Here is a 13,072-nt window from a genome sequence, read left to right as displayed (position 1 = left end):
GACTGGTACTTTAACAAGCATAGACTGGATAGACTAATTTAGAAGCTCATGCCAAAAAAAAAAAAAATCGTTAACAAAGTTAAAAAGCAGGAAGCCCGTTTTACTGATGTCTTAACAAAATTATTTTCAAATTTAAGCCAATTATATTAGTGAAAGGATTTTACTATCTATAGCTATCAATTATACTAAAGAATTAGTAAATACAAGCTTAATGTTTTATAATCTCCAACTATGCTATTTTATCTAATTTCTGCAAATTCTTTGAGTAAGATATAAATCTCATATTGTAAATGGTTTAATGGATTCCCTTTAGTTTTAATATACTTTTTTTTTTTTTTTTGATAAAAGCATTGCTATGCTGGGGGAGCAGTAGGGAGTGTAAGAATCCTGAACTGGAAATCCTACCAGTCTGGACTCAACATGACAGCTCTGAATAGATCACAGTGATTAGTCAGTTGGAAGGCGGCATTGGATGTCACTGGGGAGATGGGATTCTCATCTTTTCTTTCAAATGGAATGTAGCATTTATTTCTGGCCTAAATAGCAACAGTATTTCAGAGTTTTCAAATCATGTCAATTATTTTCATCTTCCATAAACACAAATTAAATATATGAGTTTTTGTTTCTGAAAGCAAAGAATTAATGCAATACAGCAAGTCATGGGATCCTAACCAACACAAAGGATTACCCTTGAATCTATATGAAACTTCAACAAGTCATAAGATATGTTAAAGTTTACAAAATAATTAAAATAATAAGGATGGCAAAAAACTATTTAGAGTTAAAAGTATTATGGCCGTTTAGCAAAGATTTTTTTAGGATCCTCCTAATTCAATTAATTAGTTGCTTCTCTTTCCAAATTAATTAATTTGATTTCTTATTTTAAGTGTTAAACTAAGGGAATATGAAGAAATTAATGGAAAGCATATTAGGATAACTTAAATTACTACATATATTTAAGTAACATTAAGATATATTATTAAAGGGAATGAGTTATTTTATAACCTTTATTTTAAAGGTCACAACTCCCAAAACTCAACTATTTGATAGGAAATATACGTATTGCTACCTAAATAAGTTTTATATAACAGTGGAATAAAACTGAATTCCCTTTGTATGACTGGAAAATATCAGAATCTCAAGTGCGAAACTATATCAAATAAAGCCAAAGATTCAAAAGCTTTCAAACTTATGAAAATTTAATGAACCATGAAAATTGTCTTCTATTATCACAAAAAGGATATTTATAAACCAAAATTACAATGTATAATTTACATTCAGAAAAATAGCTCTAAAATAAAAACTTTTAACTAAAATCCTATTTTGTAAACTACTTAGCAACCTTTAAATAAAATCTTACAATACCTTTGAAACAATTAAAATGATGGCTTAAATTACTCATAATAATTTCCCCAAATATAAAAGTGTCATTTTCCATGAATATTTGTTTAAACATTTCTCCCTTCACCCAAAGTGGTCAGTTGACAGCTTTGTATATGGTTTTATTATGACCATTATTATGTGCTGTTGTTTATTAACTACCCCCAGACACTTTTAATTATTTTAGCCATGTCACAGGCTACAAAATTTCAAACCTACTTTGGCACCTCTCAATATTCCACTTCCCTTCTGTTATTATTTCCACTACCAACTGCCTAAGGCTAAATCAGGAAGCTTACAGAAATAATTAGTACAACTATTGTTTTGAAGTCAAATTCATAATTACCACTTTACTTTTACCAGGATATGCTTATTTAAAAAAAAAAAAAGTTATACAAAAGCTCCAGAACTGGAGAGCTTATACTTGTGTGAGGCAATAGCCCAAAGAGCTGATGATCATCTTATCTTACCCAGTTTTATCAGGTTCTGTGCGACATGAAAGGGAGCACCAATAATCTCAAATATACCCAATATATCTAACTGAAACTACATAGCAAGTTTCCCCCCAGAGAGAATCCCGTCTTTCCAGTGGCAAACAAGGGTCTTTAGCTCTCCAAGGAGTACTATTTCAGTGGCCACAGTTCTGGCTTGGATGAAAGGGATATGATAGTCACATCTTATTGGCAACAAGATCATGATCGAGTGTTTTATACTAGGTTGGCACTGCTAAGGGGAAATAGGAATCCATTTGTTTTCTGACATATAGAAAACAAAAGACCACTTTTTCACTTCCTGCAGAGCATGGGCTCATGAAAGAGATGGTTTATAATTCCTCTGAAAAGGGAATTGGGGCCAGATACAAAAGTAGCCTGTCATTATGTTCTATTTGCTTAAAGGAGAGGAGCACAATGAGTTGTCAGGAGGGCAGGTAATGGTGACAACTGTGATTAAGTAAAAATGTTCACAGACATATAACATTAGTCAGTTTAGCTGTATCAGTCACTTATGATGATTGCACTAGATGAAATACATCGAAGCATATATATTATGTAAATATGTCTTAACAGAAGTTTTAATTTCCCCAGCAGCCCACACTGTGTCTCCCCATCTCATCCACCCTCATCCCTCCCCTGGTCCTTATGGGAGCTTCCTACTGGTCTTGTTCACCTTTCTGCAGTACAAAATTACCTCTGACCGGGGCTGGCACTCTTCTCCAAGACTGCCGCCATGCCTGTTCCATGAATGAGCCTGGAAGGAGCTGCTGTACCAACGGTGTGGCCAGAGAACTCCTCCTGTAGGTATACAAGCCATCAGCCCTGTGACACAGCCCACCTACCATCAGCCCAAAGACATACTGATTCCAAGGATTCCAGCCCAGCAGGAGCCACTCCTTCCAACTTATAGGCTTGAGATCAAACATTTTTATTGTCAGGGGAAAAAAAGTCCTCAATAGCTGAGTTTCACCTGCACAGTTCTTAAAGTGAAGTCAGAGGGGTTTTTAGAAGGACTCCCACCAGGAACAATGAATATCCTTGTGTATAACTGAACAAAAACAATGGCAAGACTTGCAGAAGTAAAGAGTTTCTCAGTGAGGGAAAACTTGGGGGGAAAGAAGAGGAACGACTAAGAAACTAAAAAAGAAAAAAAAGGAAAACAACAACAAAAAGATCAACAACAGGAGCTTGTAGAAGTCCCAGCCAACCCAGCATGTCAGGCCAGACTTCTAGGTTCTATTTCCAGGTGGCTCATTAGTTTCCGGGGTGACCTCCTCTGTTTTACTGAGGGAAAAGTATTTCTATTAACCCTTTACCTACCTCCAAAAGGGACTACTGTACAATCAGTCAACAGAGTAGTCCTGCTGCCAAATATATGTAAAGGTCCACTTCTCAGGAAAAATGAGTTTACATTTAAAGAGTATCTATTACTATAGAAGTTAGATGCTTCAACAATCTATCACCAAATGGCATAAAAACAAGTAAAACCATGTTCTCTTTTTACCTCAAATTCTAAGCTACTCTATAGCCTTGAATATTAACGTGACCTTCTCTGCGATACCTGAAAGGAGTCTCAAAAAGTCTTCCTGATTTAATTTGAACACCCAAGTGAAGCTCTCATTCTTACCAAGTTAAACTAGGCATTTATTACCATTAGAATTTCATATTATACCATGTCTATAGCTTTGTTTCCACCGAGAGAGGATATGACATTTTTCATATCTAGACTTCCATCTCCTAACTCTTTTTAACAATAGCAGTGGTCATGCCTAAAACAGCCCAATCAGATTATTATTCCCTTTAGGGAAAAAGAGTCTGTTTTAGAGGCACAAATGGAACACATTTTTATTTGTTATACATAATGATGGTCAAACATGGTACAAAATTGAAAGGAATCCCTACTTTTTGAGGGTTCTACAGTCGGGGTAAAGATGTGCCCCTGGAAAAGTTTTCTTCAGAGAGTTCCCATTCCCAGGCAAACACTTTGGAACACAATGTTGATGAGATTTTTAATAGAAAATTTAGAATATATAACAATTATTAGTTAATAGGTAAGAGTGTTGTTGGGGGTTTTTTTTTAGAATGATTACATCCTTGTTAAAGCAATAGGGTTTTTGGGTTTTTTTTAACTTGGGACAAATGCATGGCAACTATTGACAACACAATGTAGAATAGCTGGTTATTTAGGGTATGTCAATCTAATTCTATTGAGTAGAATATCCAGTACACTAGTGGACAACAGTGAGACCAAGGCAAGTTTACACAATATCTAGCACACACCAGTCATGCAATGGCCCCTATAAGGCTCATGCCACCAGGCAGAAACAGATATACAAGCCATTAAGTAATCATCCACAGCATGCATTAGAAGTTTTACTAAAAGAACACCAAAGAAGAAACAACTGATGATTTTATTCACTCTTTTAAAAACTCCAAAACCCTCTCTTGAGCTTGTACATTCTAAAATGGATGACCAAGGTCTCAATGTAAGTCCTCTCGCCCAGAGCAGAGGTATCTCTAATTAAAAAAAAAAAAACTTGTCCAGCATTCAAGTAAATGTTGTTCAATACTGATATATATAAATATTTGCAAAGATACACACAATTTAAGTACACAATTTGATGTGTATAAAAAGCATATCTAAAAAAAAAGCATAGATGAGAATATACACAAGTACACAGATAACATCATCGTCATAGTCCATGAGATATACTGACGGCGTAATAGTCTTTCCCCACTCCATTACACCTTGCATCCAATATTCTCTCCCGCCTTTCTCTCCTGACGTGCACAAGAAAAATCTATACTTTAAATAAGCTCCAAACTAGAAAACATAAGGCCATCTGGTGAAAAGGATTTAGTTAGAATGGATCTAAATTTTCCTTTTACCTAAACATACGTCTATAAATACATAAGCACAATTCATTTTATTAAGTGAGTACAAACATGAAAACTGACCTTTATCATAGATCCAAAATCCTATTAAAACAAACTCCAAGTTAATTATTTCCTTATGTTGAAATTCTGTAGTCTCGAATACAGCCTGAAATGAGTGGGCCTTAGAAATTTTGTTAAATGGCATCTGTAACAGTTTCAATGCTTTTCTTCTTTTCTTAAGAATATAAAATTAAAATTTTTCTCCTTCATTATGATTTTTTTCATCTTAGTTAAGAAAGTTTGTCTAAAAATGAATCCTCAGAATTCGGGATGTAGGGCAGGGAGGGGAAATGGTCAAGGTCCCCAGCAAATACGTGAGCACCCTCAAGAGAACCATCCAGTTAGCCAGGGACCACAGGAACAATGTCGAAAGGAAGATAAGAATCTTCCTAACTCTAGATTATGGAGCAGCAGAATGAAGGATTCTGGAGGGTTTATATGCTCTTCAGTTCAGAACAGGTGCTATAAAAACTAAAACTGATTTGTTCTGCTTTTAATCCTAATTATATTTTCTTGAAATTTTAACTCATAAATCATAGTCTGAGGGAAAAACAAAAGATCTATAAAACGCTAAAGTTGGAGTCTAATAACTACAAGCTTTCATTTGCATGAAATAATGTGTGTATAAACCATTCAGCTACTTCCTACACATTTTAATCTGCTAATCAACAATGGCATGAGTCTCTATTGTTAGTCTGTTGAATAAACTGACTTGAGTGACTTATTTTTAAAATAGAAATTGGAAAAAGCAATCAAATGGAGGAGACACAAAGAATCATGATACCAAGGTAAAGGGGACCAAAAAAAATAGAATTTGGTTTTGGGAAATCTAATTCTTAAGAAATGGACACATGACAGAAGCACGGGTATACTGTCACTAAGGCAGATATTTATATCAAGTTATTTCTCAAGCATCTGTGCATCACATTTGGAAATAAGGTATATGAGCATGTGTGATACTTATAGAAAATGCAGCATTCTCAGCAGTACAGGGTTAATGCTGAATGATGAGATGATAAAGGCTTTATGCTTTAAACTATAAAATCTGGGTGTTTCTGAGGAAAATCAACATTCTTTAGGAGGCAGAATGGCCAGAGCTTGCTCCAAAGCAGAGAGAATGCCAAGATAAACACAGACACCTAAAGAGCTCTGCATAGGTATTTATTTGGGAAAATCTTCTGATAACAGAAGACAACTGGGTCAGTGGGCAGAAAGAAGGAAACAATCAATGCCAAGCTAGAACATGTGCCCACTAAGATGACAGCAAAGGCGCACTGGTCCTTTCAAATACCTGTATTTTCTCACCATTCTCACCATAGCAGCGATACATCTTCCTCTGGGTTTAACTAGAGGATATTTGTTTTATAACCAACACTACAGTGAATAAATATTTAGTGCTGTGGCTCAGGGGAAGCCTGATTTTCAAGAGTTTCCCTACCACATATTGATTCCAATTCACACCACTAAAGGGGTTCAAGTTGAGGTTTACAAGATGAAAAAGTTCTGGAGACCTGTTTCATTACAGTGTGAATATACTTAACACTACTGAACTGTACGCTTACAAATGGTTAAGATGCTAAGGTTTATGTTAGGTGTTGTTTTACCACAATAAAAAAAATCCAAGTATTAAAAAAAAAAGGGAGGAGTGCTCTAGGTCCTTGATAACACTACATTATTTTTATTGAAAAGCCTCTTGCAGGAAAAAATTAGCTGATACTCTTACTAAACACATACTAATTTCTGCAAGTAAGCCTCTTCAAAAAACTAATACATGTCTATAGATAGAAATCCTAGCTTGTATGCTTTGAGACATCCACAATGTGCTAGATTATGTGCCTACCAAAGGATTTAAATTGATTTCTACATCCAATTCAAATGGCAACTTTAATATTCTAGCCTTTTTGCCTAAAACCAAAAATCTAAAATGGGGGTTCAGAGAATGCTAACTATTCTTGCCTTAAGTCCCTCCTTCAGTTCCATTCTTAGGTGTTAAAATGACATAGCAGCAATTTTCCAAAGATGCTCCAGAGAAGCTCTGAACTCTCTACCCAAAAATTCCTGAAGGTATGAGATGATTACTCCACGTTGTTCAGTCTGTTTCATAAAAAATGTTGCCCAGGCTGGCCCAGAACAAGATAATTTTACACCACCTACTTTAGGAATGTGAAAGTGTCAGAGAGTCAATGAGTTGATGTAACAACATTCCTAAATTCCTTAATTTTTTGCAATAGTCTAATGCTTAAAAGAAAATAAAGCCATTTTAATTTTATCTATGTATATCCTTTTAGGAAATTAATACTTCATTTTTTGACTAGCTCTTAAAATAAGCAGCAATCTATATGCAGTTACTAAATTTAGCAATTAAAAACTGAACCAGCCTCACTAACTTCACTTAAACATATAATCTTTTTTTTTTCTTACCAAATGTCACCTCTCCATTTCCACTCTTGTCAAACAATTGGAAAGCCACTATGAACATGGAATCTGGAGCACATAAAACAGATTCAAATGCCAAAAACTCTTGATAGGAGATCAACCTGGAATAAAATATAAAATATTATTGGCTGGTAACCTGCCTTTACAGTATGAATTGTAGCTCAGGGTAACCAAATAACTGATGAAGGGAAGTGTCTCTTTATAGTGGTATTCCAGATAAGAAAGAAAGAACGAATAATAGAATGTTACCGTTTTGTAAACCCTTAACTCATTAATGGACCTGGGCAATAATCAATAGCCTCTAACATGGCAAGAAGAAAGAGACTAGACTGAAAATAATTGAACCTGAATCTGATCAAGTCTCTAGATCAGAGTTTCTAAAGCTTGGCCCTCAATCGTGCCATTTGAAGCTGGATAACTCTTTGCTGTGGGGGCCTCCTGTGCATTCTATCATGATTAGCAGCATCACTGGCCTCTGCCCACTAGATGCCAATAGCACCTGCCCCACCGAGAACCACTTTAGATGTAATCAACAATTTACAGAAAAATACAAAGGACAAAGGAACATCTCAAATTAAACATTACCACAGAAACACAATCAGCAAAAATGCAGACTGTGGGAAACTACAGAGTGAACATTCTGTATATGCAAAAAAAAAAAAAAAAAAAGAACTTTTAAAGAAGATATGGAGGAGAACCTCATTAAAGACCTAAGAGATGTAGCAATTAATTACAAAGATACAGATCTTATTTGGATTCTGATTAAAGCAAAGTAAAAAAATTTTTTTTTTAGTTTATAAGAAAATCAGGAAATGGAAATACTGTTACAACACAAATGCTTGATGATATTAAGACATCAATGCTTTTGAGGAGGTTTTGTTTTGTTTTTGGTAATTTTTCTTATTTTCTAGAAATACACACTGAGATATTTACAGATGAAATATGTCACCTGGAATTTGCTTCAAAATACTCCAGAGGATGGAGGAATGGATGGAGGTATAAGTGAAACAAATTTAATAATTATCTTAATAATTATTAAAAGTGGGTATATTTACTTCATTAAAGTGAACCCTAAGATGAACTGGGGACCTTGGTGATTATGATGTGTCAGTGCAGTTCATTCAGTGCAGTTCATTCAGTGCAGTTCATTCTTGGTAAAAAAAAAAAGTCTTAAAAAAGAATTAACACTCAGGGTAGACATTTTTGGCAAAACTTTTGTTTTTATATATGTATACATATTATATATGTGTGTGTGTTTGTTGGATTGTGATGTAAAATGTACTTTTTAGATCAAAAAAGTTTGCAGGCCACTGTGGTCAAATTATACTTGCAAATAAAAGCACAAACTAACCTCAAAAAAAGTGGGCAATGAGTATATTGCATTTATTATACTACTCTTTGTTTTATATATGTTTGAAATGTCAATAATAAAATTTTTAAAGGAAAATTCAAAACCAAAAGGAAGAAAACTAACTTATTTCATCCTATAATACTCAAGGTTGTGAAATTAGCCAGTGGCCAAAACTACACTGAAATTGCCTTCAGTGATCTTATGGAGTAGGCATATGCTAGTTTAGAGTCATCTTCCACAACAAATCTTGCTGCAAATATTTCATACCATGTTGCTGCTACTGATAGTGACTAGTATCCAAGTGACAGTATATATCCAAGAAATACATATAACAGTATATATCCAAGTAATTATACACACACACACCAGTAGTGCCACATTCTACTCTCAAATGGGCTGATTCGGACAATACATTTATAGTCACCCTATCCAAAGGAACAGACCTAATTCTTAATGTAGCTTCTAGGCCCAAAGGATCTGACTTCTCCGTATCTCTTCCCTGCTCTCTGCACTCCAGGCCACTCATTTTAAGCTCCTAAAACAATCCATGCTCCTTCCACTCAGGTCCATCATTCAGCAATTCATTTTCCTTGGAATGATCCCACCATCTCCAAACTTCTGTCCATTAAATTTCCACCCAGTCTTTTTTTTTTTTTTTAATATTTATTTATTTTTGGCTGTGTTGGGTCTTCGTTTCTGTGCGACAGCTTTCTCTAGTTGCGGCAAGTGGGGGCCACTCTTCATCGCGGTGCACGGGCCTCTCACTATCGCGGCCTCTCTTGTTGCGGAGCACAGGCTCAGTAGTTGCGGCTCATGGGCCCAGTTGCTCTGTGGCATGTGGGATCTTCTCAGACCAGGGCTCGAACCCATGTCCCCTGCATTGGCAGGCAGATTCTCAACTACTGCGCCACCAGGGAAGCCCTGACCCCAGTCTTTACATAGCTCATCTCAAATATCATTTCCTCAAGAGAATCATCTTAAAGTCCCCAGATGACTTCACATCCCCTTCACACATCTCAAATATCATTTCCTCAAGAGAATCATCTTAAAGTCCCCAGATGACTTCACATCCCCTTCACACCTTACAGCAGTACTGTACTTTTTTAGCACCCCTCACAGAATTCTTGTTAAAGTAATTATGTAAATCACTGTTTAAAGTCCAATTCCCCGTTAGAAGGTAGGCCTGTCAGAGCACAGGCTTGATTCAGGGTAGGAACTCATAAATCTTCTTGAATAAACCCAATTTAGAATACATGACTTTTTAGAGATACCTGTTTTCCAACACAGTATTAAGATAAGTGACTACATTTTACTTTTCATTTTATGCCCTCATTCATCTAAGACATATTTTACATTCAAAGTTACATTTTCTATTACTTAAAACACTTTGAAGTATGTTCAAATTACACAGATTACATTATATCCAAAGCAACGATGTACACTATGCCTTTGCCCTTTTTTGAGGGAAAGAAAGGCTTTGTGGTGGTAGTATTCAGGGCACTGAAGACTATGCCCTCACTGTGCCCACGCTGAAGAATCCTTGGTGAAATTAGGAGCTTGAGTGCCTAATGAATCCTGGGAGGAACAATCGAAACTGTTTATCAGGCCACATGTCATAACACACCTTATGCATTACTAAAAAATATAGTAAAACTCAAAAGTATGATTATCAGTACACAAATTTTAGGGTAGTAAAAAACAAAGAAGTAACAATATATCAGGTATCATCATGACTATGCACACACTCCTAAAAAGCAATGAGCAATATGTGGTTTTAAGCTCTGAACAAAACTAAAGATCAAGGAGAATGTATAACACAAATACAATAGTGATCTAGGAAATGAGTTAGAGTAGACTTTCACTTTCTACATTATGTAATTCAGAAACATTTGAAATTTTTATATTTATAATAAAGAATTAGCATTATTTCTTCTGCTTATAACATTAATTTTAAAAATAAAAATTAAAAGTAGCTAGGCTGATTATAGGAGGGAAGAACAATGCCCAGCATCTTGGTTTTTCCAAAACAAGTCTCGGGAATTAGACATCAAAAATACAATTACCCTGAAATACAGAATATGTAGCTTTAAAGCATATTTCATGCTCAGTAGTAAAACCTTCTGTATTTATGAGAAGAGGTCAAAGACCTTTTTCTTAACTAGCAAAGGTCATAAATGGTTGGCTGGCAGACTGAATTTGGCCCACACATATGTTTTCTTTAGCATGTAAAGCATTATGTTTTTAGTTAGGTTTGTTGCCAACATGAGGAAATCCTAAGATTTCACAAAACTATCCAGTTTTCTGGTTTCTCTTGATAAATTATGAACTTGGGCAACAGGTTTCTGGTTCCAAGCAGCACCAGCTTCCTGGAGCCTAGCAGAAGCTGCCTTCTTCAGAGAGACCAGGGCTTGCCAGTTATCTACACCTGCCCCTGCAGATTTGAGACTCTTGCAGCGTAGATTTCCAACTAAGTGCCATTTTGTTTAAAATATAAATTCTATGGACTTTATTAAATATCTACATTTTTATCTACCAGTATATTCAAAAAGGCAAATCATATATTCATGAAATTTAGAGTCAGAAGGACCCTTAGAAAATCTGAAGAAGTGATCTGTTCAAAGACATTCAGCAACCCAGTGGGCCACGCTGAAGACTCAACTCCTGCCTTCAATCCAGTGTTCACCATCCTGCCCTCCAATCCGAAATTTAAAGTTATAGTTGAAAAATAGAAAGGGTATCTGGTACCTATAGCAAGTAGAACATTATTATAATATTCAGCCAACCCTCAATACTCAGAGTTACCTTTGTTATACAATGATTTATTTAAAGAAAGAAAAGTCAATTAAGAAACACAAAAGCAACTTAAAAATAAGTCACTTCATATTATTCACCCTTAAAAAGGAATGAAATTCTGATACATCCTGCAACGTGAATGAATCTTTAAAACATTATGCTAAGTGAAATAAGCCAGATGCAAAAGAGCAAATATTGTATTTCACTTCACTTCACTGATGTTAAGTACCTAGAACAAATTCATAGAGACAGAAAGTAGAATAGTGGTTACCAGGAACTGGGTGTTGGGGGAGAATGGGGACTTGTTTAATGGGTATGAAGTTTCAGTATGGATGATGAAAAAGTTCTGGAGATGAACAGCGGTGATGATAGCACAACAATGTGAATGTACTTAATGCCACTGCACTGTACACTTAAAAATGGCTAAAATGGTAAATTTTATGTTATATATATTTTAATACAATAAAAAAAAATAAGTCACATGGGGTTTCCCAGGTGTGCACGTTTGTCAAAACTCAGGAAATGTACCTTTAATATTTATATTTTTCACTGTGTGTAAATGTTACATCTAAAGAAAAAAACCTCAAAACAAATATTAAAATCTAGTTAATAATATGCATGCTGAAATATTTAAGAAGTGTATCAATGTCTGCAATTTACTTGAAATGTGTAAAAAAAAAAGACGGACTGATGTAAAGATAGACGATAGATACATGAAAAGAAGTAGAGAAAGATGTTAATGGTAGAATACATGTGGTGGGTATATGGGGTATTCACTGTAAAATTCTTTCAACTTTCCTGAATGTTTGAAATTTTTCATAATAAAATATTGGGAGGAAATGGGGATAGGCCACTTATTCTCTCTGATATGCTCCTTATCTATTTTTAGTCCACAGGCATTTTATACCACATTGTAATGTAACAATACTTTTCAGAAAGCAAGAAACAGTCTGCTTATCTGGCAACATAAAGCAAACATGTTCCAGAATAATTTTTAAAGCTCTTTTTCCTTTATTCTGCCATGATTCTCCTATCTATAAAAGAATCCGATCAAGACTTCAGCAAAACAAAGGCAAACCGCAAGCCACTATCTGTGGAGTGAAGAAACCATTGCTTACTTCACACTTTGATAAATAGTTTGTTTCCTTTTCTTTTTTTTTTTAATTTATTTTTGGCTGCATTGGGTCTTCTTTGCTGCGCGTGGACTTTTCTCTAGTTGCTGTTGTCTTCATTGTGGTGCATGGGCTTCTCATTGCGGTGGCTTCTCTTGTAGTGGAGCACGGGCTCTAGGCACGTGGGCTTCAGTAGTTGTGGCTCCCGGGCTCTAGAGCGCAGGCTCAGTAGTTGTGGCGCACGGGCTTAGCTGCTCCACAGCATGTGGGATCTTCCTGGACCAGGGCTCAAACCCATGTCCCCCGCATTGGCAGGCGGATTCTTAACCACTGCGCCACCAGGGGAGCCCATAGTTTGTTTTCTTTTAACAAGGATGAGGGGGCACCTTCACTTTTTACCCTACCTGCTGTTTGACTTTTTTCAAAGAACATGTATTCATTTTATAACTTTGAAATAATATATTTTATTAATTTGATGTTTTAAAATTTTCCTAAAGAGATCCTTTTTAATTTACTGAATGGAAACTAATAAAATTTTACAACATTAATATGATAATTTTGTAATTTTT

At 35.4% G+C, this 13,072-nt stretch overlaps 1 protein-coding gene across 4 annotated transcripts in view; it reads right to left on the bottom strand.

The window, feature by feature from the left end:
• SLC25A12 (solute carrier family 25 member 12) overlaps positions 1-13,072 on the bottom strand; it is a 113,431-nt gene that overhangs the window by 54,755 nt on the left and 45,604 nt on the right. For 2 of the 4 annotated variants that reach the window (XM_032638014.1, XM_032638012.1), the window contains exon 4: positions 7,233-7,348. In XM_032638014.1, coding sequence (XP_032493905.1) covers positions 7,233-7,348 — 116 coding nt within the window. Of the gene's footprint in view, positions 1-2,568; positions 5,122-7,232; positions 7,349-13,072 lie in introns of those variants that run through there. The other 2 variants (XM_032638015.1, XM_032638013.1) reach the window with 2 other exon arrangements.

This window comes from Phocoena sinus, chromosome 7 (assembly GCF_008692025.1).
Source record: "Phocoena sinus isolate mPhoSin1 chromosome 7, mPhoSin1.pri, whole genome shotgun sequence".
NCBI lineage: Eukaryota > Metazoa > Chordata > Mammalia > Artiodactyla > Phocoenidae > Phocoena > Phocoena sinus.
The sequence above is the reverse complement of the archived record's forward strand: the minus strand, read 5'-3'. Positions and strand labels throughout refer to the sequence as shown.